At 48.0% G+C, this 25,599-nt stretch overlaps 1 protein-coding gene across 3 annotated transcripts in view; it reads left to right on the top strand.

Moving 5' to 3' along the window:
* HDAC4 (histone deacetylase 4) overlaps positions 1–25,599 on the top strand; it is a 354,090-nt gene that overhangs the window by 140,613 nt on the left and 187,878 nt on the right. For all 3 annotated transcript variants that reach the window (XM_030804317.1, XM_030804318.1, XM_030804316.1), the window contains exon 3: positions 21,853–21,924. In XM_030804317.1, the coding sequence (XP_030660177.1) occupies positions 21,853–21,924 (72 nt within the window). The remainder of the gene's footprint in view (positions 1–21,852; positions 21,925–25,599) is intronic.

Raw genomic sequence — 25,599 nt, 5'->3', positions numbered from 1 at the left:
ACCTTCCTCCTCACGAATTCACTCTAGCTGTGTCTGATCTGTTAAATGATGGAGTCCTTAATTTCACTTTTTGCATTTTTCAGTTCTAGAATTTTCAAGTTTCCAACTCATCTTAAACATAGAAATCATCATTTCTTTAAAATCTATTTCTAAAACTGCCACAGGATCTTAAATTGCATTCACCTCATTTATCATTACTAGAACACTGTTGATATTCCTACTTTGAAGCTATTGTTTATGGGTCATGGTATTGCAGCAAAAAAGTAACAAAGTCTCTTTCTCAGAATTCTATTATCTGGAGCACCTGAGAGTCTTTTTCTATTGTTTGTTGTTTCTGTTGTTTTTTTTGTTGTTGTTGGGTTGTCTTTTCCTCTGCCTGATACGTGAATGTGTAAGTGTGTGTGTTGGAGATAGATTATTTACAAAATCTGTTGAGACAGTTGGAGGCCTAGGATGATGACATCTTCCTCCTTAGTAGGCTGAAGTTTGTTTCTGCCTGGTCTTCGGGGCCCAAGCAAGGAGTCATCACTTCAGTTCTATTTCAAGGATTGCAGAGTCGTTAGAAGCAGAGCTGTAATTGTTGAAGGTCCGTTTATTGTGGAGTCTCTTTTTTCTCTAGGGGTAGCTTCCAGATCCCAACCCACATTTCCCTCCTTCTCTCCTGCCCTTCAGTCCCTGGAGTTCTGCTCCTAACCCTAATATCTGCAAGAGGCGGTCAAAAGTACTAAAGATTCTTAGATGGCTGGGGGCTGGGGCTCTGTAAATACCAACAGGGAAAAATCAGCCCCAAATGCCATCCTTACCCCCTGGCCTTTGTCTGGTCCTATAATTCTTCACTGTTTTTTTAACTTAGTAGTGTCGTCAAGAAGATGTGTTTATATTTGTCCAGCTTTTGTGATTTTTCTGTCTGCTAAGGCTGGACCACATGGCCTATTTCACCTTTTTTCTTCTTTTTACACTTGTGTTTTTGAAGCAGTCATGTTTATTAAATAATGATATTCAGAGATGTTTTTGGTCAAAAACAAAATTCTTCTATAAGATGATTAGCAGTATATATGGAAAATTAGGCAATTTGAAATGAAATTAATAACTAAGATAATTATTAAAGGGGTTAGATGAATGCTTATTCTGTTATTTACCCAGAGTTATTTGTCTACATGGATATTTTAGAGTTGTAACAGCAAGTTTGTGTGAGAGTAGGTGTTTTTGTTGAGGGACATCTGAAAATACCCAGGTTCTTCTGTCTTCATAGGCTGTCCCACGTGGATTCTTGGTCTAGTGGATCCGATTAGCAGTATATCTGCATTCTGCACAAATGGAATGCTAAAATTAGTATTATTAGCATGTTAAAGTCAAACTGTTTCCAGGTACTCTTGCTTGGGTAGAGATTTGGAAGTTGACTATATTTGAAATCTGAAGGGTGGCAAGTCAATGTTTCTCCACATTATCTGTTTCCCCACAGGTAGCTTGATTTATTCATCCAGTCATCCACCCATCCAGTCTCTTCTGCTGCTGAGGTAGTCATTGCTTCAGGGTCATGGACACAAAAACTGACAAGGCCCCTCTTAGGACCTGTCCATCTGGTGGCAGACGCAGAACACTATCAGTGGAGCGATCTAAGGAAGCCAGTGTTGGCAGGGAGCCTTCTAGATGGCCAACACCTTCTACGAAAGGAGGAGGATGCGGCCGAGGTGAGGTCCTGGCCTCCTGGGAGGGGCTGGAACCCGCCTCGGCTCTGGGTCAGTGCTCTGGGTGGCAGCCTGGCCCCAACCAGCCTGTCCTTTCCCACATGTGTTGTCCTGAGACTCTTTCCCCTGCAACAGAATTCATAGAAAAAGCAATCCTAATTTTCTCCTTAGTCAAAACTATTAAAAAAGAAAAATCCCACACATAAAGCCAGACCTCTGCAGAAGTAAATCTGGGAATTCGTTCTTGGATTTGTTTCTCTCCTGCCTTAAAAGAGAAAGAAGCCTCCTAGAAGGAGCCCCACTGAACTCGTTTGCTTTCTGTTTTCTTCAGTGAACCGCTTTCTGTGGCTCTGCCTCTCTGAGAATCTGTTTCAAACTCTGAAACACAGCTGGAACACACTTGAGATGCTCCACACAGACTACAAAGTGATGGCATGGACTGTGCAGAACAGATGCTGTTTGCATTAAAATAAAAGACAAACATAATATTTGCATTAATCGAGAACCTTTGCAGGAGTGTTTGCATAGAGTGGTTTATCCTTTTCCAAGAACTGGTTACTCTTAACTAATTTCTGAGTGTAGAAAGGATATTTTGCTGATTATTTCTCACAAATAATTGCTTTTGCCCAAGTGTGTACCTGTTTCCAAAGACGGGCTCTCCGACATGCAAATATGATGTTGACTGCTGCACAGGAAGAATGGCCCATGTGCCTGGCAGTGATTGCTGTCAGTCATGCTCTTGGGAGCTTTTTGTGTTTCAGAGTAGGATTGCTGAGCTTGTACCCTGCTTTTAGTGGTACTGAACTTTGTTTCAGCAGAGTTGTGCAGAGTTACTCACACTAGGCCATATTTCAGTGGCCTCTTCTTCCTCCTTATAGTGAGAAGAAGCCAAGGCTGTGGCATGTTGGCGTGTCAAGTGTTTTGGTGCCTGTGCGTACAATTTCAGGGACGGCTGTGCTTAATTCTTATTTCATTGATGAAGGCTATGTAAGAATAAAGACAAAGGAGTCAGAGCAAAGAAAAAATGACGGTCTCTCAAAGAGAAGTAGAGCCCGGAGATGCACGTCATAAACCCTGCATAATTGGCTCTGAGTTTCTTAGCTGTCAAAGGAAAAAGGGAAGCCCTTTAATTTTAAGGTCTATGTTGTTCTTAAGAGGAAACCAACCAGGTGTTTTAAACAGTGACTTTGAAACACACACACACACACACACACACACACATACATACACATACACACACATACAGTGAGAAAACAAGATTACACATAGTCTCAGTATCTGTATGAAACTTTGTATTGATTGAATATGCAGTAGTTACTGATGTGTACTTACATGATTTCCTAGTGTTTTTGCCTTACCATTGCTTCTGTGATCTTAACTCCTTCACCTGGGATATGATTTTCTTCCTTCTGAAATAATCCCTTGTTAGTTCAGCAATGGTTTCTGAATGGTAAGTACTCAAGTTTTGTTTATCTGAAAATGTTTTTGTTTTCCCTTTTACTCGAATGATAGTTTAGATGGGTGTAGAATTGCAGGTTGCCGTGTCTTTCAGCAGTTTGAAGACATTTCATTATCTTTTGGCTATTTTTTTGCTGTTGAAACACTGACTCTCAATACAATGTTCTTAGATCATCTAACTTTCCTACCTTGGTGCTTTTAAGATCTTTTTCCATGTTTAGTGTTTAATTGTTTTATTGCATTGTGTCTAGATGCCGATTCATAATTATTTATCTTAATTGAGACTTACCATGCTTTTTAAATCTAAGGACTGTTATGTCCGAATTCTGAAATATTCTCATTCATTATCTGTTTTAATACTGCATTTGTATGTTCTTTCCATTCTTTAGGAACTCATACTAGGTCTATGTTGGACCATCTTATTCTTTTATCCTTGCCTCTCTTCTTTATCTTTTCCTCTCTTTGTGCTGCATTCTGGTTAGTTATCTAGATCTAGTTTTATCTTTATATCTAATTTGCTGTTTTTATCTTTAGATCTAATCTGTTCTTCTCAATTATAGATAATTCACTTTATTCTTTTTAAAAACTTCTCATCTCCCATTTCCAGATTTTTTTCCTTCATGATAGTTTCTTTTCTTCATTTAACTTTTTTTTTTTTTTTTTTAGAGCAGCTTGTTGTCTTTTCCACATTGTTTTAATATTTGTGGACATTTTGGAGTCATTTCTCCGTTTTGTTGTTCCTGCTGATTCCCACATGGTGGGTTGTTTCCATCTATCATTTGTGATGTTAAATTTGCATGGTAAACTCTTCAGCAGGGGACTTCCCTCCCTCCCTCCCTCCCTCCCTCTCATCCTCCTTTGTGTGTTTTGTGTGCTGTGGATTGTGGACATAACCTTAAGGAGCTATTTTTCTTTGTCTTCCTGGGGCTGCAAGGTTTCCAAGGTTCTAGACTAGTTTTACCCTTATTTCTAGACTTGAGATCCCAGAACTACTCAAAGAATATGAATCTGGAGGCCACATCCATAGGGACGCGGGTTTAGGGTCTTAGATTCTTACTGAAGCCTCTTCCCAGCAATCCTCTATTGCTTCCCAGGCCTGCTGGGTGGGGTTTTCTAGTTCTCTTTTCATAGACTAGACAGCCTTCCAAGAGTTCTGCCCGGACACAGGGTCTCAGTTCCAGTTCCCTGTCCAAGCCAGGCTCGTGGCCACCTCTCCTGCCCACCCGGATATGCAGCCGCCCACCGGGTCCCTGGTGCCTGTCTCCAGTTCTGATGACTCTTGGGCCCCAGGAACAGGCAGCTGGGTCTTAGTGCACCTGCTTGGAGTGCCGTTTGCTTTCTTTCCTTTCCGGTAATTGGGGTCTTCTCTTGAACTCAACTCTGCCTATAATATTAGGGCGAGATTTTATTCTATCTTCATAACCGTTTCTCTGTTCTTCAGTGGGAGGCGAGGGACCCTCATCGAGTCAGTGCAGTAAGGTTTGGGAACGTAAAGCTCTGGTTGACTTGCTGTGTTCTGTAGCTCTGTGTTGTGGACATGAGGAGGCTCTGTGTTTTTCAAAGTGTAAAATTGGCTTTTACTACAGGCGTGTGTTAATTCAGAGCATCAAAGCAAGGAGTACACATTGAGCCACTGCTGTTTCCCAGTTCTTCTTTTCTTGTAGTTGAGTGAAAGGGCTAGCCCTTCTTTCTGGTTGTCTGATTATTAAACATGACATCAGTCATAACAGCATACAGGGGTGTTTGTTTTAATTCAAGATTGCCTTCATACCCAGGTGTGGGACTTTATGGGTATAAAACCAAAGAAATTTGCTTTAGATTACGAAAGCTGCATCTTTGTTTTGTTTTGATATAATTTCTATGTTTTATTTGCCATATAATTCTGATCTTTGCCACACTAACATAGTGGTACGAGATTTATCATCTGAGTTGCATGTTGAGTGATAGGAAGTGAATTTGTTCCCGGGACTCTAATATCTTAAGAGAAGATGAAAATATGTCATGAACTTACTGCCACATATGAAGTGTGATGGGAATGTGTGTTGTGCCTCTGCTCTGCCAGGCACGCTGCCAGCTACACAGGAAGCCTGCTGGGAAGTGTGCGGTGCGGGCTGCCACGGCCAGCGGGCTCTCCATTGCAAAACCGGTGGCCGGCGAAGCACAGGCGGTGCGTTCCTGGCAGAGAACAGTCTGGGTCTTAAGGGTGTGCATGTCAGGGAGGGAGGAGATAAATGATCGGATTTCTACTTCTTCAAAATTCAAAAATAACTTTATTAAACAGAAGATAAGGGATTGTATTTTAAAATTTTGGATAGCTCTGTTCTTAGAACTATGAAGCATTTAAAAACTTGGAAAATTGTTTAAGAAAACATTTTCACCTACTGACTGTCTGGTAAGTTGACTGCCCTCTGGTTTGGTGCAGTGTTTGTCCTTTGGCGGAGAAGCAAGGGGAGGAGGCGGTGGGCACAGACCATCTTCCCATCCTCAAGAAAGAACTTCCGTGGGACATGAGAGCTCTTGGAGGCAACGGCTTCCTTTTTGTTCTGCTCTTTCCCTCGAGCCTTTTGATTTTTCTCTTTAACTCTCTGCTAAAACCTGAGAAATGCTCTCGGCCAATCTGCCGATGGAGGGGAAAGTCAGAGGACTTGCTCCCACAACGTGGGCTGTGTCCGTGGTGGCGTGGGCGTGTCCGTGGTGACGTGGGCTGTGTCCGTGGTGGCGTGGGGCATGTCCGTGGTGGCGTGGGCTGTGTCCGTGGTGGCGTGGGCTGTGTCCGTGGTGGCGTGGGGGGGGCGTGTCCGTGGTGGCGTGGGCTGTGTCCGTGGTGGCGTGGGCTGTGTCCGTGGTGGCGTGGGGCGTGTCCGTGGTGGCGTGGGGCGTGTCCGTGGTGGCGTGGGGCGTGTCCGTGGTGGCGTGGGGCGTGTCCGTGGTGGCGTGGGGCGTGTCCGTGGTGGCGTGGGGCGTGTCCGTGGTGGCGTGGGGGGCGTGTCCGTGGTGGCGTGGGCTGTGTCCGTGGTGGCGTGGGCTGTGTCCATGGTGGCGTGGGGCATGTCTGTGGCATAGGCTATATCTGTGGCACTGAGGCTTGTGAGTACGTTTGTGGGTGCTTAGTCCAGTCCTCTCAGTCCTGCAAGGTTGGAGAGCATCCTGGCACCCATTCGATGGCTGTAGACAGTGAGGCCCACACTGGTCAGCTGGCTCATGTGGCATCACAGGCTCCTGGGAGTGGATCCCGGCTTTGATGCTGGGCAATCCTGCTCCCACACTCCTGGCCAGAATCCTGGAGCCACCATGACAGTCGTCATGTGGAAACCACAAGCTGGAAAGTCTGGAAGGGGCAGAAATCCACATCCTGTCAGTGACATTAGCGTAGTGAACATCCAACAGCAAGTCGCTTCTCCTGGTGGTGGCTCTATTTTTAGAAGGTTGAAATAGAACGCAATACAAAGAAATCACTGTATATTTAGAAACTGAAGCTTCTGTTGTATAAAAAGGAATAGTGATAAGATTAAGTTAGTCTTGGTGTAGGGGAAGTTGTGATGTGTAGGGTATGTTCATTCTGTGCATAACAGAAATGTAATAGTGATTTCTGCAGATGGTACACCTGCTTCTTAGAGGATCCAGAAAAGCTGGTTTTGTTGGAGGGAGGGGTGTGCTGGAGTACTATTGAATTAAATAATAATGATGTGATTATCTTGAATGTACATTTATACCATTGAATAATGAGCCTTGTGCAGTGGGAGAGCGTGTTCTAGAATACAAGGAGGTAGATTGGAGCATCTCGAGCAGGAGCTAGGACTGCAGGTACTGTGTGGTTACAGCTGAGGCCAGTGCCTGGAGAATGGAAATCTTTTATTTCTTATTTTTGTTTTTATTTTTTATTTTTATTTTTGGAGGCAGGTCTTGCTCTGTCACCTAGGCTGTAGTGCAGTAGTGTGATCTTGCTCAAGAGATCCTCGTGCCTCAGCCTCCTGAGTAGCTGGGACTACAGTCGCACGCCACCACACACCCAGCTGATTTTTTGTATTGTTGGTAGGGACAGGGTCTCATTATGTTACCGAGGCTGGTCTTGAATAATGACCTCAAGCAATATTCCCACCTCATTCCTCCCAAAGTGTTGGGATTACAGGCGTGAGCCACTGCGCCTGGCTGGGAGTGGAACTCTTTACCCAGATCACCCACGATGCTAGCTGCGGTGGCATCTGTGTGTTTCCCCCACCTTCACTTTTTAGAAATAAAATTTTGTTTGAAAACATTTAGGAAATAGATATGAAAATAAAACTACGTGGTGTATATTATTAGGTAGTACCAAAATTAAGGAGAGTAAAACTTCTTGAAATGTTTTAAAGTTGAGGACATGGAAACCACTCATGTGGAAAGGCCCTTTCCACCCCACGTCATCCTCTAAGGGAGCTGACGGCGCCCACAGGGCCACGTGCCAGCTGACGAGTCTCTTTCCGGAAGTGCTGGCTGCACCTGTAAGTTGATGCAGGTCTCGAGGTGAACCAGGTGTGTGGCGGGGGCACATGAACACATGTGGGCAGGTTCCCCAGATCTGCAGAGGGGAGGATCCCGCTGAGGGTGAGGGAAAACCGCCCCCGAGTCCCATCTCTGGCAGCTCTTCTGCTGGGGAGGCCCATGAGCCAGTCCACTGTCGTGCCCCTTTGCTGTGGCCTCTGGCAGCGGGCTTCTGCTGGAACATGGCAGTCCACAGTCAGGCCACTGAAAACCATCCTTTCTGTCCAGGTCCCAGGGAGGAAGTGCCTCTTCTGGCCCCTTCTCCTTGGAGAGGCCAAGATGTTCCTCTAAAGGAGGCCCGATGCCTGTGTCACCACTGCCAGTGCACGCTGAACCCATAGCAGCTTCTGGATACTTCCAGGAGAATGGCCTGCAGTGAACCAGTGCTTGACTGTGTACCGCTGTGTCTGCCCCAAGACAAGCTGCTGGAGGCTCAAGCCAGTGGCAGCCCCAGTGGCAGGAAGGCATGTGGAGCTGACTGCCTGGAGCTGGACCGTGCAGGGCCCTGGACTATCCGAGTCTCATGTCACATTTCACAGCCTGCAATTCCTTGTTCTTCCCCGCTGGTTCTGGCCAGGTGGCCCCGGGGTCTCTGGGGAGCCACCTGCAGGGTTAGAGACCGGGTACTGAACACACAGTGATGTTATCACCTTTTCCTCTCCCCTCAGACCCCTGGGGGCCAACTCTGTGTCTTCATCAGCTGGGTTCTCAGCACCTAAGGTGGTGTCTGGACCACACCTGTCTCCTGATAGTGCTTGTCAGAGACACGGAATAAAAGCAGGGGGCTTTGTTTAACCAGAGGACATCCATGCATCATCATAGGAGACGTGGAGCGGGGTATTCCCTGCACTTCCGATGGGAGAGGCCGCGGTGGCCATCACGGAAGATGCTCCGCTGGGCAGCAGTGCACGGCCTCCTTCCAGAGGCGGGAGGCCCGGAAGCAGAGCTTCCCCTTGGATGACGCGTCGCAGCAGGAAGGAGCACAGCTGTCGCGGGGTGAGAGGCGGCAGAACCGGTGTGGAGCAGCCAGCTGACAGGTTAAACGAGTCTTCACTGCTTATATATGTTTTGTGCACATTCTTTCCTGACACAGGAGTTCTGAGTGCAGTGTGTGTCACTTAATATTCAGCTCCTTGTTTTTTTCTTTAAAAGCTCAGCTAAAGGAATGAATAAATATTTTAGAAGACTAGAGCCCCTCCCAGGATAGGGTGGTATTTGGATAGTGAGATTTCGGGTAGAGTAAAGGATGCTGCTGAAATACATGTTGTTGTACAATATGGAGAACTTGAATTTTGAACCATTGACACAAATTCTGAACATTTTGGATTTTTTTTTTTTCCCTGAGAAAGTCAAAAAGTAATGATTCAAAGGAGGTTTAGACGTACTGTTTGCTCTTCACAGTGGTGATTGGCTCTCTTAAAATCAGCAGGTTCCATCAAATCTGCATTTTGGATTTCCAGCTTACTTCTCCCCACTCAAGCCTCTCTGTCTTTCCCACCTGGGTGAGTGTGGCACACCCACGCCGAGTCCATCGCAGAGTCCTGATGGATCCCTTTCCCCATCTCTCCCAGCTGTCTCTCCGCCTCCCCCGCCTTCTGCAGCCCCTCCCCGCCCTGGGCGACACTCCGCATGGTGGCTGAAGTCGGAATGGAAAGGTCCTTACCCTGGCCTTCGACCTGCAGCCGTGTCTCCTCTGCCTGCCCCATGGGAACCCCCCAGGCTTGTTCCCCTCCCAGGCCTTGCCCTTACTGTTCGCTCCACCTCTTGTGCACCTCATTGGGATCGTTGACCCCACATGTCCTTCAGGTGTCTGCTCAAATGCCACCACCTAGCGGGGTCCTCTCAGGTCACTTTGTCTAAAAGAACAGTCCCCGCCCTGTTCCGCCTGCGTGATTGTTATTCCAGCACGTGATCCCACACGGTCTGCCAATTTACGTGTCATCACCTCTTCAGCAGTGGAAGCAGGGACTTACAACGCTGTGTCCCCAAAATGGTGACCATCACTTAGCAGCTAGTTCAGGAAAACTCGAATGAATGAGCCAGTGATGGGATGTTGACCTTGAGGCTTGAATGAGTCCGTGTGGAGAGGCAGAACAGCAGAGTGGGGGTCAGTTTGCTTTTGAAGTTGGTCCCAACCTTGATCAGGATGGCCTTTATCATCTCCCTGGCTTCTTTAAAATGGGGACAATAATAGTGTCTGTGCCAGTTATTTCCTTGGTGAGAACGATGGGTGCCACTTCTGTGAATGAAACCCAGAGATAAGTGCCTGACCATCATCAGCTCCCGCTAGGAGTTATGTAGCTGTTACTGTTTCTCATTTAGAATGTAAACAGGATGTTATGTTTAGTTCTAGCAAGATACGGCAACAATAGTTTAGAAAATTAGATACATTTTCAGTGAATTGAGGCAAATATTGTCCTAAAAAGTGCTAGAGGTGGCTGGGCGCGGCAGCTCATGCCTGTAACCCCAGCACTTTGGGAGGTCGAGGTGGCGGATCACGAGGTCAGGAGATCGAGACCATCCTGGCCAACATGGTGAAACCCCATCTCTACTAAAAATACAAAAAAATTAGCTGGGCATGGTGGCGGGCACCTGTAGTCCCAGCTACTCAGGAGGCTGAGGCAGGAGAATGGCGTGAACCTGGGAGGCGGAGGTTGCAGTGAGCCGAGATCGCGCCACTGCACTCCAGCCTGGGCGACAGAGTGAGACTCCGTCTCAAAAAAAAAGTGCTAGAGGAGTAAGTCTTTAAACCCAAGGGGCGTGTTGGCTGAAGCACCTTGGAGCAGACTTTTGCTGGGTGAGGCCACCGGCCTGTCCCTTGGGCAGCTGCTAGCGGGGTCAGCCTGACTCACGCAGAACATCACCGAGTGTTATGGGCTCTGGGGGAGCCCCAGCCCTACACTCTCACCCCATCTCACTGGCCATTGACCACAGATTGGTCACTTCCGAAATGCTGCCTTAAAGTTGGCGTCAAAGGATCCTTTTTCTGCACAGAGAATGAGTGGTGCTTGCAAGTCTGGTTTGGTGAGAGGAGGAGAGGGTGTGGTCCACTGTGGTCCTTGCCCTCCATTCTCCACCTCGCTCCAGGGACGGATCTCTGCTTTGATGCTCCCAGCCACGCAGTTAATGTGCCTGCCTAGACTTTCCGCAAATGGCTACTTTGGGTTTATTGTTCTGAATTAGTGACTCATTTTTCGTGAGCTACTTATTAACATGCACCTATTTTCCAGCTTCCTGCCACCTAACCACAAGCACCTTTAGCGAGTTTGTGATGTTCAGCAGTGTGGAAAATATTCTGGGAGAATGGTTCATCTGTATAGTGGTTTTCGTTGCTGAGTCACATTTGGTGAGCAGCTTGTCCGGCTCAGCTGCCCTGGCGTGGAGGGCACGTGCCCCGGCTGCAGCACTGAAGGGAAGGTGAAGCGGGAGGAGCAAAGGGAGTCTCTCGCCCCACACGTACTGTGTGCCTCGTTCTTTATCTGTGTTCGTTTATTCACTCCTCGTGTCAGCCTCGTCTCCACTCGACGGGAGATATTCCACGCCAAACCCTGCAGGAATGCCTCCCACACGGGGTCTACGTCCAGGTGGAGGGTAGATTCGGGTAGGAATTGTATAATATTTGTTAGACTTCTTGGGAGTGAAGAGGTGTTCGTTTAGAAAGTAGGATGCCTGCGGGGAAACAGAAGCGGTGGATACAGCATGAAAAAGTGGGCCTTTTGGTTTGCCCGGCCGCGCGGGTGGCCCTGCAGCGAGGGAGCACGGTTATCCACGAGCAGACCGCAGAGCTAGTCTCCAGCCACTACCGATAGCTGCATCACCTTTCATCATTAACTGAAGGGAAAACTATTTTACATGAGCTGTGGAGATGCTATTTGTGTGTTTTGCAGCGTTCCTATTTGACATCTGTTGTGTGTGGCTCCTCCCACTGGCTCTGGATCACCCAGCAGAGGTCAGATGGCTCTGGGGAACCTGCACACCGTGCATGCCAGGTGATCCTCCTCGCACGCTCCCAGCGCTGTACAGAACAGCTGTGCAGTGACTCACCCACGTGTGCCCTCACCACTGGGCAGTGGACATCCTCTAGGAGCAGAGACGGTGCTGTTTTCAAAGGCAGGCGAGGACATTTTCTCCTGATTTGCTAAATCACTTATGAACGCTTGAGCTGGCCTGTGCCACTTGGTAGGTAGGGGTAGCTGAGAGCTGTCTCTCCATGTTGTCTTACTTAGGGAGGAAGCAGCATGGCCAAGGTAGGCCCTGCAGAACTGTCTAGGAGAGGCCCGGAGACACTCCCTCCAGGAAACGCTGTTCTCCAGACGTAGAGCACAGAGCAGGGCCTTGCTGAGCAGGAGGAGCGGCTTGCTTTCACTCTTCCTGGCGCCGTGGCCATCACCTGCTCAGCCAGCGCCTGGCCGGCCCCCGCCCACACACTTGGCTCTGTGCTCGGTGCCAGGACCTGTGACGACAGGACAGCCCCATTCAGTCCCCGGGCAGCCCCTTTTCCACACTGATTCCTGACACTGCTCCTCGCATCCTGTGGCCCGTGGCGCCCCCGTGCTTCTCCGGCTGCCACGCCTCCTGGGTGCGTGGATGGTTTCTCAAACGGGGGAGGGGGAGGGGCGAGGCGGCCTTTTTCCACTGCCACATTTTCCCTGGGAAAATCCCCGAGTAACCCGCTGTTCCCTTTCCTCCGTGGCTCACTCCTGCCGGCGTTCGCCTCCCCACCGGGCTCCGTCTGCCTGCTGAGTCTGCGTGTCCAGCGGGCTCAGTTTGCATCTTTTGTCCCTGTCACCCGGCTAAGCCGCAGGTGTTAGCAAGCCTGGCCTGGCACGTGAGAGCAGCTGGACACCCCCCTGCAGTCTCCTCTGGCCCATGTTTGGGCAGGTGCTGGCACCAGGCAGACCCCATGGCGGGACTGGACTCAGGCAGCCAGTGTGGGTCGCGGGTTCTGCTGGGCCGGGGCCAGGCTTCTGCGTTGCTCACTCTCACGTTCCCAGACGCTCAGGGCCTGCTCACTGAGCTGTGAACCAGACGTGTGTGCCTGCTTGAACACATAGGGGCTGGGGATGAACTGAAGACTGTGGGGATATTCGTGAAGGAACAAGTTAGGTAGATCACTTAGCAGATGCTCAGGGAAGACAAACTGTATTGAATAGAAGGTGGGGGCAGGCAGTCTTTATTCCCGGCATCTCTTGAAAAATTGTTATGAAAAGTTTCAAAGACATATGAAAGGAAAGAGACAAGTGTGTAGAGCGAGTGCCCACAGCCACCTCCCCCCAGGAAATCCCTGAGGCTCCCCATCTTGACCCCTTCATCTCCCCACACCTTTATTTTCTGGAGAATTTAAAACTGATCTCAGAGGCCATAGCACCATCCCTTAAATACTTGAATGTGTGTTTCTAACAGATCCAACCCCGTTATCACACTCAACAGAATGAATCACGATTCCTAAATATCATCTATACCCAAACGATGTTTCATTTTTACTGGTTGTCTTAAAAACTGTCTTGTTACAGCCAGTTGTTCAAATCCAGACCAAAACATCGGGACTGGCGGACATACCTGAAATCTCCCCTGCCTACTCTCCGCCTCACTGAGTCCTTTGTTCTGGGATTTTCTGTTTCAAGACTTGACTGATCATAGCCAATCCAGTGTCCTTTAGCAGGTTCCGCCAAACTTCCTGTAAGCCGGCAGCTACAGCTAGTTTTGATTCTTGGTGGAGAGACAACAAGAATACTTCTTAGGTTATCCTTGACATTTTAAAAGACTGCCTGATTACCCTGAAGGAAAAATATTGCTTAGGGAATCTTTTTCCATTTTCATTTTCTCTAATAAATGCACATAAACTATGTTGGACATGCCTGAGGAATTCACAGCACTTACTCATTAAAGTTTAATTTCTATTAATGGGCAGATGCAAGCACTGTTATGAAACTTTGGTAATTTTCAGTAACCTACGCAGTGGGGAAAAGCAGAATCTAGTGGCCTGGGGTGCTCGAGGCTATGAGCAGAGCTCCCAGGGAGGGCCGGTTGGGTGGGCACGAGTTTGTGGAGCATCAATGCTATGCCTAGTATCCGCCAGGCCTGGGGTAGTGCCAGGGTGTGGGCCACACAGTGGAGGGAGGATGGGCTGATGGTGGGGCCGGGGGCTGCTGGGGTCACTCAGCAAAGCAGGAGGTTGAGCCGGGAGGAGGCCTGCGCAGGTGCAGGTCCTGCTTAGGGCGGCAGATGGAGACCCCTCTGGGGGTTCAGGTCAGGGGAAGGACATAGGGGGAATTTGAGTATTTGACTGACCTTGTAGATCATTTTGTCTCCAAGCCGTGACATTTCAGCCCACTGAACTCCCTTTTATAATTTAATTGAACAAGGGCATCAAAGTGCCAGTAAAATGCTACTGCTGGTCAACGCAGGTTAGAGGCCCAAGGGGATGGCATGATGGCCCCAAACCCAAATAGATACCCACTTCATTCCACACTCACACGCCATGTGGAGGGGAGGTTTGCATGTGGGTGTGCACCGCACCGTGCCCTCCAGGAGGTGCGGGTCTTGGTGGGCCACGTGAGCCCATGCGCAGCGCTTTCTCGCAGACACCTGCCAGTTTGGTGCAGGCCGAGAGGCTGTCTTCCTCGTGGCCAATCCTCCCAGCAGAAGGAGTTTTCTGTTCCTCTTTATTCAGGCAAAAGACAAGTCCTTTTGCCCCAGACACGAGAACCAAGTGGTTTCTTTTGTCTTTGCTTTAAGGCTAAGCTTTTCTTTAAACCATGGGAACTCTGCCGTTGCCCACGAAGTTTGGTTTGAATGTATCGGGGCTTCTCTGGTCTGATGTCAGCCCTTGCTAGGTGTTCATGCAGCTCAGTCCCTGGAGTCCCAGTGAGGCCCTGGGACAAACCCCAGTTGAGGCACATTCTATGAAATACCCAAGCAGGATTGCTCAAAGCTGTCAAAGTCGTCAAAAACAAGGAAGGTCTGGGATACTGTTGCAGCCAAGAGAGGCAGGACCCAGGCGCTGGGACAGAAAATGGACACCAGGGGAAAACGGAGGAAATTTGAATCAAGTCTGGGCTTTTTCTGTCATGACACCTAAGCACAGCATCCTAATGGAAGATGTTAGTCGTAGGGCATGAAGGGTGCAGAGTACAGGATAAGTCTCTACTGGCTTTAATTTTTCTATAAGCTCACAGCTGTTCTAAAACAACACCTTTGTTTGAAAAATATGAAAGGATGGGGAGATTGGCTACAATGAAGACGGAGTCGTTACTGTATGCCGGTAGCCCTAATCTTCCATTCCCCGTGTCTGAAAAGCAGCTCTGTTAGCACAGTGAGGTGTGACCTATACTACTCTTGGGTCACAGCGGTTTCCCTGTTTTTGTCTATGTCAGCAACTCCCCACCAAACACTTTAGAATGTTAATTTATCCGGCTGGGAGCAGTGTCTCACACCTGTAATCCCAGCACTTTGGGGGCCAAGGCGGGTGGATCACAAGGTCAGGAGATCGAGACCATGCTGGCTAACACGGTGAAACCCCGTCTCTACTAAAAATACAAAATACTAGCTGGGCGTGGTGGCAGATGCCCGTAGTCCCAGCTACTCGGGAGGCTGAGGCAGGAGAATGGTGTGAACCTGGGAGGCGGAGCTTGCAGTGAGCTGAAATCCAGCCACTGCACTCTAGCCTGGGCAACAGAGGGAGACTCCATCTCAAAAAAAAAAAAATTAATTTATCCAATTCTCGTTTTATGCTCATAACAAAATATTGAAGTGAGGTGCTAAGGCTGAAATGTGGGACTGAGGTGTCCGAGTCTTCAGAATCAAGCGTGGAAAAGAGTTTAGGCATACCTCGTGTGGAGCTCTTGCTGCCTTCCTGTTCCTGAAAACTCCCCAGGCCTGACCACGCTGGTTTGTCACGGGAATGCAGTTAGTTTGACATGAGAAAAAAAATTTTACCATGTTATCAGATGGAAGGGGAAATTACTTAATAAGCTGAATTGATGCAGAAAAGTTTAATACAGTTAAGCAAACATGTGATTTAGAAATATGTCTTGGCAAACTGGGAGTAGATGGGAACTTCCTTAATCTGATAGTTACCTGTTGGACACCTGCAGCAAGCAGTACACTTTCCAGTAAAACATTGGAAACATCTTTCGTAAGATCAGAAACAAGACCAAGGTGTCTTTTATCACCATTTCTCTTTAGTTACTATACTGTAGGACTGAGCCGGCAGAATAAAGAAGAAGAAAAGGCGTGAGGTCTGGAAGGTGGAAACAACTGTCATTATTTGTATGTGACATGATTCTGTATGTAGAAAATACACGATAACTACAGAAAAATGATTGAAATTAATATTCTACGATACAGAACCAATAAGCAAAAATTAATTGTATTTCCATATGCAAGCAAACAGAAATTGAAATGGAAATCAAATATCAAATACCTAGTAATAAATCTAAAGATGTTCAAGACCTCAACACTAAAAATTCTGAAACATTTCTGAGAGAAATGAAATGAGGTAATAGCCCATGTTCATGGATTGAAAGATGCAATACTGTAAAGATTATCTTCTCCCCGAATAATAGATGCAGTGCAATTCCAGGCACAGTTCATTCCCTACCTCCCTTCCCCTCCCTCCTCTCTCTTCCTCTCCCTTTCCCTCCCTCCCTCCCTCCCTCCCCCTCCCTCCTCTCTCTTCCTCTCCCTTTCCCTCCCTCCCTCCCTCCCTCCCTTCCTTTCTTTTTCCTTCCTTCCTTCCTTCCGTCCGTCCGTCCGTCCGTCCTTCCCTTCCTTTCTTCCTTCCTTCTCTTTCTTTCTTTTTCTCTTTTCTTTTCTTTTGGTGGAACTTGACAAGTTAATTTTAAAATTTATGTGGCAGAGTAAAGGGCCAATTTTGCCCAAGATGATCTGAAAGAAAAAACTAGGGTTTTTTGCATCGCCAATATTAAGAATTACTGTACAGTTATGGTGGCTAAGACAGTGATTATTGGCAAAACCAAAAACAAGTTGGCTAACAGGATTGAGATTTGGCTTATAAAGGAACTAGTATTGCCAATCCATGGTGAAAGATAAGACCTGTTAGTAACACTGAGGGGACATTTGGCTGTTCTCATAGGAAAACATACCCCAAACCCCTGTCTCATAGCGTATACAAACATCAGTGTCAGTAGATGAGAGACTTACATATAAAAGGGAACACTGCAAAGTTTCAGGGTAAAAATACGTTAAAATATCTCTGCAGCCTCAGGAAGAGAAGAGTTTCATGAACCTGACATAAAAGCAAAAGCTTTGAAAGATTGAGAAATAGGACCTTTGAGAGAATTTCTGCAGCATTTAATTGACAGGATTAATGTTCAGAATTTGTAAAGAATTCCTCTGAATCATTACGAAAAAGACAACCCAGCTAGGGGAAAAAAACGGATCAAAAAGACGTGAATCCAAAATAGCCAGTGAAAAAGCCAATAAACACGTAAGAAGATGGTCAGTGACATTGGTCATCCGGAAAAGGCAAATGCAACCTTCAAGAGACACCCTTTCACCCCAACCTGGCCAAGACTGGGTGGTCCCAGGCAGGTCCCAAGGGTGGAAACCACACTTCCTCCCCATTCCCTTCCCCTCCTAGTTCAGGAGCCTGTGCGTGGGGCTTTCACATGCTGTGAAAAGATACCTCCTTTCTTGTGTGGCAGTACTGTGATGTGAAACCCTCACTGGAGGGCACTGGTCTTGGTGGGTACCTCTTTGCTCAAGGTCCAGCTTCAGACAAGCCACGGTTTAGTTGAGACGGAACTGGGTTCCGGCTGGTGCTCACTCCATGATCCTGGGAAACTGCACAGCCCTTGAGGCCATTTCCCCAAGTGTGAAGTGGGGGGCCTGGGCCCTCCGGGTGAAAGTGAGGTTCCTTTGGCTCTGGAAGGCCAGGTTTCTGGTTAGACACACCTACCTGTCTGACGCGAGGTGGATTCTGAAAAGCAAAAGCACTGTCTGTCTTAGTCCTGCTCCTCCCATGGGCAGACTCCGAGTCTCAAACAATGCTCAGTTCACGCTGGGTCCTGTCTGCGCGAAAGGGACTCCTGGCAAGGGTGACAGTTGACTGTGGGTGCGTTGAGCGCACTGGGGCACATTACTTGCTGGTGAGGGCATGAGGTACCCGTGCTCCTCAGCCTCCCTCTCAGTGTGCATCTGGTCTGCAGCCCCAGCGCTGATTAAATGCCGTTTGAGGACACTCAGTACTATCATCCCTGTCCAGCAGGGTTTCCAAAAATAGATTCTCAAGCGGAGACAGATAGGGGGAACCTGCCTGCAGCAGGTGTGTGATGAGGAAGCAGTACTTTGATTCCCATCTTCATTATTTTCCTGCTTGTAAACGTTAGGTTCTTAGCACTGCCTTCTCCTCAGCCTGAGAAATTTCAGCCCAGAGGCAGATCAATACGGAAATTCCACCTCTCTTCACTAATTTCATTTTAACTCACTCTGGAATATGATATCTGAAAAAACACAGCGTTAAGAATCTATTCTGTGCACATTCACGGATGCCGTCACGCATTCCAGCTGGCTGTGTCCCGCAGCTTGTCTGTTTCACCCTGGTGACGGATGTTCTTTGCCCCACTGGCCACGCTGTGTTTAGGTCCGTTCCAAAACTGTCTTTCCCAGGCCTGGTGGCCCCTGCGCCTTCAAAGTGCATTCACCGCCACTGCTTTGCCCCCAGGATTGTGTTCCACCAGCCGCCTCTGGCAAAATGCCTTTAGTGTTTGGCTTCTTAATCATGGCTGCTGCCCTGAGCCCCGGCCTTTCATAATGAGGGATGCGGCATCTGTCATGCTGTCCAGGTGGATGACCAAGGATGGCTCAGGCCGGGATCTTGTCTTAAAGAGACTGCGGCCGTGCTTCCAGCTGGCTGGGGCTCATGGGGCCTCCACATGTGGGGTTAGCGTCCAGCACTGAGACCCATGTCTGTGCCGCCGCCTCCAAGGCCCCCGTGTGCTTGAGACACTCCTGCTGTTTTCTGATAGTTCCACATGGCTGCCCCATTCCACGAGACGCAGGCCCTTCCTATTAACCCAGTGCCGCATCCGAACAGCTTTCCTGTCAAGCATTTCCACGTCATTCTACAAAGATGTGAACATGGCAGTGTTGGGCATTTGAATTTACAGGTTGTTATGAGGCCAGCCAGGCCCAGTGGCGCACAGCGAGAACAAGCAGCATCTCTGTGTGGTGGAAGAACGAGCCTATCTGGTCTTTGTCCTCGTTCCTGGCAGGGAGCTCCTAGGATCCCGGGAGCTTCCTGAGTGTCAGGCGAGCCTTTCGTTACTCCTAAGGAGGAGCTTCTTATGGGCTTCTGAGTTTATGCTAATGAAGTGACTTAGGGCAGGACCCTTGGATAGCCTCAGGATGGGGCCGGTCACCAGGACCCAGAGACGAGAGGGGCAGAATGTTCAGCCGCACCTGCTGACCCCAGTGGTACTGAGACAGAGGCTCCTGCACTCAGGACCCCTCCAGACCCTGCCTTCATGTTGCTGTTTGTTTGCATCTTTTACAATAAACCCGTCAACATGGTAAAGTGTTTTTCTGAGTTTTGTGAGCCCTTCTAGCAAATTACAGAACCTGAGAGGGGCTCGTGGGAACTCCTGATTTATAGCCGATCTTTAGAAGTCCAGGAGTCCCAGGACTTGTGTCTGAAATGGGGGCAGCCTTGTGGACCTGAGCCCCTAAGCTGTGGCGTGTGTGCTAGCTCTGGGCAGTTATTGTCAGAGTGGAACTGGATCATTGGACGCCCAGTTGATGCCAGTTGGCTGGTGTCAGAAACCACCCCGCCCGTCAGTGTGCAGAACTGGACATGTTAAGTTCAAGGTCTGGTTTACGCAGGGAATCCACGTGCTCTTATCGAACGGCATTCTCCTTGGTGGGCCAGCTAGTGCAAGTGCGCGATAAATGTCTTCTTGAAGGGTAGGTGGGACCTGGACCAGCCCAGTGCCCAGAAATGTAGGTGAGCGAAGACCCACTAAGCTGCACCTTGATCTGAAACACACGAGTGATGCTTGTGGTTACAGAAACACCACATATCGTGACTTACAAGTCGAATCGGTTGCACTGAGATCTGATGTGTCTTCCTGCTTCAGTGTAGTAAAAGTAACTTGTAATTAGGCCTCATTTATGAACTTGGTGCTGGAGGGATTCGTCTTTTGGGCTCAGGCATAAGCAGTTCACTTCCAAACTCAAGAAGGGGCTTCATGTGAGCTGGGACTCTGGCCCCACCGCTGCTGCTCACCACGGGGCGCTTCTTGGTTTCCAAACTTTCTGGTCCCAGGGCTTTTGCTGAGATGGAAGCTAAGGATGGGCATTGAGCTGACTACGGAGGAGGCAGTTCTGGGGGACAGGCATTGGCTTGGAACTGTTGCAGAGCCCTGACCAGGGTGGGCCACCCAAGTACCCTCCTCTTGACCCCTTCCCATTGGAAAACTACAGCTACATTGAGATCTGCAAAAGGGCCTTCTGCTGTTTCTGGAAGTATTTATAGTGGGATTTGGGTTAAATACACACACACACACACACACACACACACACACACACACACACACACAGGCACCTTTTTGAATTTTTAATTTTTTTTCTACAATGAGCATCTATTTATTTTTAGGGGGGAAAAAGGCTTGAAAAGTACTTTCCACCACTATCTGGGGTCTCTTTCTGAGTTGCAGTGAAGGTTCTCGTGAGACGTGGCATCATGTTCACAATTCAGCATCCAGGCCATCTCCTAGGCAGCCGTGTTCTTTGAGAAAGCCCTGGAATGTGTGAAGACTTGGGGCGATTGCTTAGGTCTGGTGGTTGCTTCTAAGGTGTAGCCATGACCTGCCAGTCTTTCTCTTGACCCAGGGAAGCAGAACTGTTTTGCCCCCGAATATGCCCAGTGTCTTATTGTCTTTACTTCTGTTTTGAAACCTTAAGAGTTGCCGAGACTTGGGAGGAGCTGCTGGTTGGTTGGAGAGGTCCCCATGGTTTTTTGTTGTTGTCTTAATTTTTATTTTTATTTCTGGCACCCACGTTTGATCTCTGCATTGCCCAAGAGCAGCCTCACCTGTGAGCTCTGCAGGTCCATGTTGGCCTCACACTTCCCCAGTTCTAACTTAGGACGGGCTTCAGATGTCAAGAGCATGCCCTCCAATCTCCTGGGGCCCTTCTTTCCGTTCTTGGATATTGAACATCTCCAAGGACATGCACGGGTTGGCAATGCTAGGAATTATCTGTTTTGGATAAAAAATGAGTTTTTTTTTTTTGCAGTCATTTGACCTGATGTTAGTTGTTTTTGTCCTGTTTTAAAACTTGTATCTACAGAGTTCCATGGCTGCCCTGCGAAACTGGTGCTCTCCTCCTTCGCTTAGTAAGGAAAATGACCTCCGCGTGCAATCTGTAATGATATGCACATTATTGCAGGGCATTTTACACCACTTGTCAGAAGCTAATTTTAAAAGAAAAGTGTGATTCCTGGAAATCTTGCCAGAGTTTTCTTTCCTTTCTGCTTGGGAAAATATAGAAAAATCCCAGGCAGTCTAAATCCAGCCTGCGCCAGGTTTAGGTGGTGGGTGGGTTCCAGTCTCATCTTTGCAGTGAGTCTGAATAGACAGAAACAGCTCCCGAATACAGTCTAAAAGTGGATTTAAAAGAAAGGACTCTGTACCTTGAGAACACCTGGTGAAGCGTTCTCCTCCTTACCTATTTGCAGCTAGAGCGGCCTCAGCTCGCCTCCTTCCCTGTCCACACACCTGGAGGGTTCCGAGTGCTCCCTGTCCTGCGTTTCTGTGAGCGTCCAGACCGTTTGTCACTATCTGAGAAGAGGAAGGGCTGCTCTTCTCTTTTTATTATCTTAATGCTTGTGGTCTGCAGAAAAGCCGACTTCTGATCAGCACGAGTGGGTATAATGTGGTTGCCGAACAGGGGTAAACCCAAATTGCTAAGCCAGGGGCTCTTAGGCCAGAAACAGGTGTTTGCCCTATCTCAGTAGGAGGCTATTTTGATTATTCTACAAAGGATCTTTGATTTTCTTTGGCAAATACAAATAATCTATGACGAAGCTGAAAGTGTCCCCCTTTAAAAGTAGGAAGGACACATGCATTTCATTGTTTGGGGAGTTATTCCCTGCACACTCCCAGCATAAAGTATGTTGGCTGAAATGCTCGCAGTTTCTGAAGCCAGTGCCTTCTCTGTTCTCCAGATGGACTTTCTGGCCGAGACCAGCCAGTGGAGCTGCTGAATCCTGCCCGCGTGAACCACATGCCCAGCACGGGTAAGTCCGCCCACCCCTGCCTTGTCCGGCCGGCCCTGCGCTGAGCCAAAGAGGTGTTCAGAGGCTCTGCCTTACTGGAGGAGTGCAGAGAAGGCGAGGGGGGAGGTGTGGGTTATCAGGTTCACTGAATTTGGGTGCTCTTGCTGGTGGTAAAAGAGGCCATCCTTTCTGGAAATGAAATGGCTCCATGCCATGTAAATGGTAAACACTGATTTTTTGTTGTTGTTTTTCTCTCTGGTGCTAAAGGATGTGTTCTTCCCAAAGGCACCAACTGCTTGGTCTAGGTGTAACCCCTGGCCCTGATCCCCATGAGGGCCTGTAGGAAAGACCTCTGAGCTTGCAGTGGGTGGGGCTGGGTCCCACTGGCCACACGACCATGGACAGACCACGCCTTGTCCGTTGCCACCAGCTTTTGTTGGTTAAATGAGTCAGTGGCATCATCTATCTTCCAAGTACCTTTCAGCTCTTTAACAACAAAAGTATCAGTGGTGATCAGAAATGTTTCATTCCATAGGTAGTTTTTATTTGTGCATTTGTTTATTTGGAGACGGAGTCTCACTATGTCGCCCAGGCTGGAGTGCAGTGGCGTAATCTTGGCTCACTGCAACCTCCACCTGCCGGGTTCAAGCGATTCTCCTGCCTCAGCCTCCCCAAGTAGCTGGGATTACAGGTGTGCACCACCACACCTGGCTAATTTTGTATTTTTAGTAGAGACGGGGTTTCACCATTTGGCCAGGCTGGTCTTGAACTCCTGAGCTCAAGTGATCTGCCTGCCTCGGCCTCCCAAAGTGCTGGGATTACAGGCGTGAGCCACCGCGCCCAGCCTCGTAGGTAACATTTTAAGATACTCCAAGTCTATAGGCCATGGAAACAGACTTTTCCCCCCTTTTCTTTGTCTGTAAAACCCGTTTCCACATAGAATCCTCCAGGGTTTAAACTCCTTGTGAGGGTATCATTCTTCTCAGCCATGCAGCCTCTCCGAGAATAAAACCCAAACCTCCTGAAGGCGTGGGGCTGAGGGAACCAGTGTTCTGTCCCACATGCATCCTGCAGGGCAGTGTGACCGGGCCTGGCAGGGACTACGTCCTGAGGCCTGGGTCTCTGGTCTTGGTTCTGCTGCGCCTTCCTTGACAGTCAACCTTTGCTGCCGCCTGTGCCCTCCAGTGCCCCAGTTAGACCCACTCATCACCCAGAAAGGAAGTTGAAGCCAGCTTGAAGCCAGGCCGAATGTTTCCAAGAAGAGATTTCCTTCTTTGCCTTGTGATTCTCCTAAGTCGGCCAGGTTTTCTGTCATTTTCCAAACCCGGAGTTCTGGAGGTGTCTTTGCCCTGCTCCGGGAAGGCTCTCTGTGTCTGTGGGGTACGGTCCCCTGGCCTCTTGGGAGGTGCTTGTGGGGCTCATTTCTGTCTGTTTTTTTACACCTTGATTTTACTCTGCATTGTTACGGATCAAGCAGTTTATTTTTTACCCCAGCACACTGGAGCCTGGGGGAGCAGTGGGGACCTTTAAGTACCAGATGAAGATGCACAGTTTTAAAATTTTGGCTTATGTCGACAGTTTTGGTTTTCACTTTCTCTCAAGTTCACTTTGCCGGTGTTGTTTTCGTGTAAACACTGAATCCTGTGACTGGGGCATTTCTGAGACAACTTGCTTGTGCTTAACCGGGCGTGGCATGAGGGTAAGAGGATTTTCTGATCGCTTGATGGGCTGGGAAAAGATGGTAAATATGCATAGTTTCCAAGTGAACCAAAAAAGGTGGGCTTTAAATTACTAATCTGGCTTGGGAAGTGCACCCTGCCTGTTGAGACCTGCCACGGGATCCCTGCCTGGTGTGAGGACAGGCCGGGGCTTCAGCCTCCCACAGAGGGCACTGGGGCCCGCCTCTGCTGCCCATTTGCGTGGGAGCTTGGGCGAGTTGCCGAAGAGCTCAGTTTTGTTTTCTCATTTCTTAGCCAGGGATGATAACGCCTCTCTACAGAGTTCTCATAGAGATGAAAGGTATGTGTCAGCTTTTTAGTAGTTCCTCAATAAATGTCATCTCAGTGTCCCGTTGACTAGTACTGAGGAATGTGTGTGATGTAGCCTTTATATCCCCGTTCAAGGCCTGGACCTGTCCTGCAGCCTGTCACCCTCATTCTCTTCCTTTGGGGTGAACCGCCAGACTTGAGAAGTGGCATGTTGGGAAGGCTGCCCCATGATGCTGGCCATTTACCTCCCTCGTAATCAGGTTCCCATTGGTCTGAGTCAAAGAGAGTGCCGTGTCTCCTGGTATTTATTGCATATTCGTGCATGGGTTGGTGGACGTGGTGGGAGTGTTTGCAGAGTAATTTTAAATAACGTAGCAGCGATGCCCAGGAACAGTGGGCAGAGAAAGAACGCATGTGTGTGCAGCAGTCCTGTACGACATCCATCACTGAGCCTGCACAGTGCCTGTGCCTTAGAAGCCTCTAGTGTGAAGCGTGTTCTTTCAAACTACATTTTGGTCATTTCAACCCATTGAAAAATACTGCAAAGAAATATTAATCTCAGGTTAGGTGATAACTTGAAAATTGATAGGAAAATGTCTTTAAAGCCACATTTTTATGATATGGGAGTATAAACATTTTTAGGTATATTTTTATGTCAGTCCTCAATTGTTGTTATACATTTCCTAATGATTGAATTTAATCTTAACTATTGTTTAGACATTTTGACGTTTGAAGGTGTGGAAACAGACTGATACACACACACACACACACACACACACACACACACACACAATTGTCAGGAATGACTCCAGCAGTCACTGTGAGAGCTCGCTCCCTTTGAACAGATGAGCGTGTACTTGGAGCAGGAAGGGCGCCCGGGCAGCCCTCCCCACTGTTGATCTGTCCCGTTTCCTGACCATTCCCTCGTGTGAATGCTGTTATGTTCAACACAGTCTTTTTCTGATTATGGTTCTTTTTCAATACACTTAGTCCTAATAAATTCCCACTTCCAACAGAAAAGCATTATTCATACCATGTATTTGTGTGCCACCTTGAGATTTTAGAAACGTCAGGTAAGCATATCATGTGCTCTGGGAAAGTCTATACAGGTTGAGTATCTCCTATCTGAAATGCTTGGAAGCAGAAATGTTTTGGATTTTGGGTTTTTTTTTTTGGATTTTGGAATATTTGCATTATTCTTACTGTTTGAGCATCCTAAGTCTAAAAATTCAAAATCAGAAATGCTCCAATGAGCGTTGCCTTTGAGTGTCACTGTGAAAAAGTTTTGGATCTGGAGGCATTTTGGATTTTGGTTTTTGGGTTTGGGATATTGTCAGCTGTATTGGAGGAGGAAAAAGCCAAAATGCCATTTGTCTTAGAACAACTTTGATTTCTTCAACTTCCCTCATAACTTTTTATCTGTAGACTTTCTTCTGTCTTTCTTTTTAAAAATGTTTTAAAAATTTTAATTGTAAAGTAGCTCTATCATAAAAGAAAACACATAACCATTTGCCTACCACTAAGATATAACAGACATGTTGTTGGTATTATTCCATCTTTGCCTCCTATTTCTTTGCGTTTTGAATAAGTGGAATGTCACAGTTGTGGACGTGGCTTTGCTCTTCCCCCTTCCTGGGAGTTGTTGTCTGCTTGGTGAGGGGAAGGGCTACCCTTGGAGGAGACGACATAGAGGCGGATCCCAGGCAGA

This window comes from Nomascus leucogenys, chromosome 22a, assembly GCF_006542625.1.
Source record: "Nomascus leucogenys isolate Asia chromosome 22a, Asia_NLE_v1, whole genome shotgun sequence".
NCBI lineage: Eukaryota > Metazoa > Chordata > Mammalia > Primates > Hylobatidae > Nomascus > Nomascus leucogenys.
The sequence above is the reverse complement of the archived record's forward strand: the minus strand, read 5'-3'. Positions and strand labels throughout refer to the sequence as shown.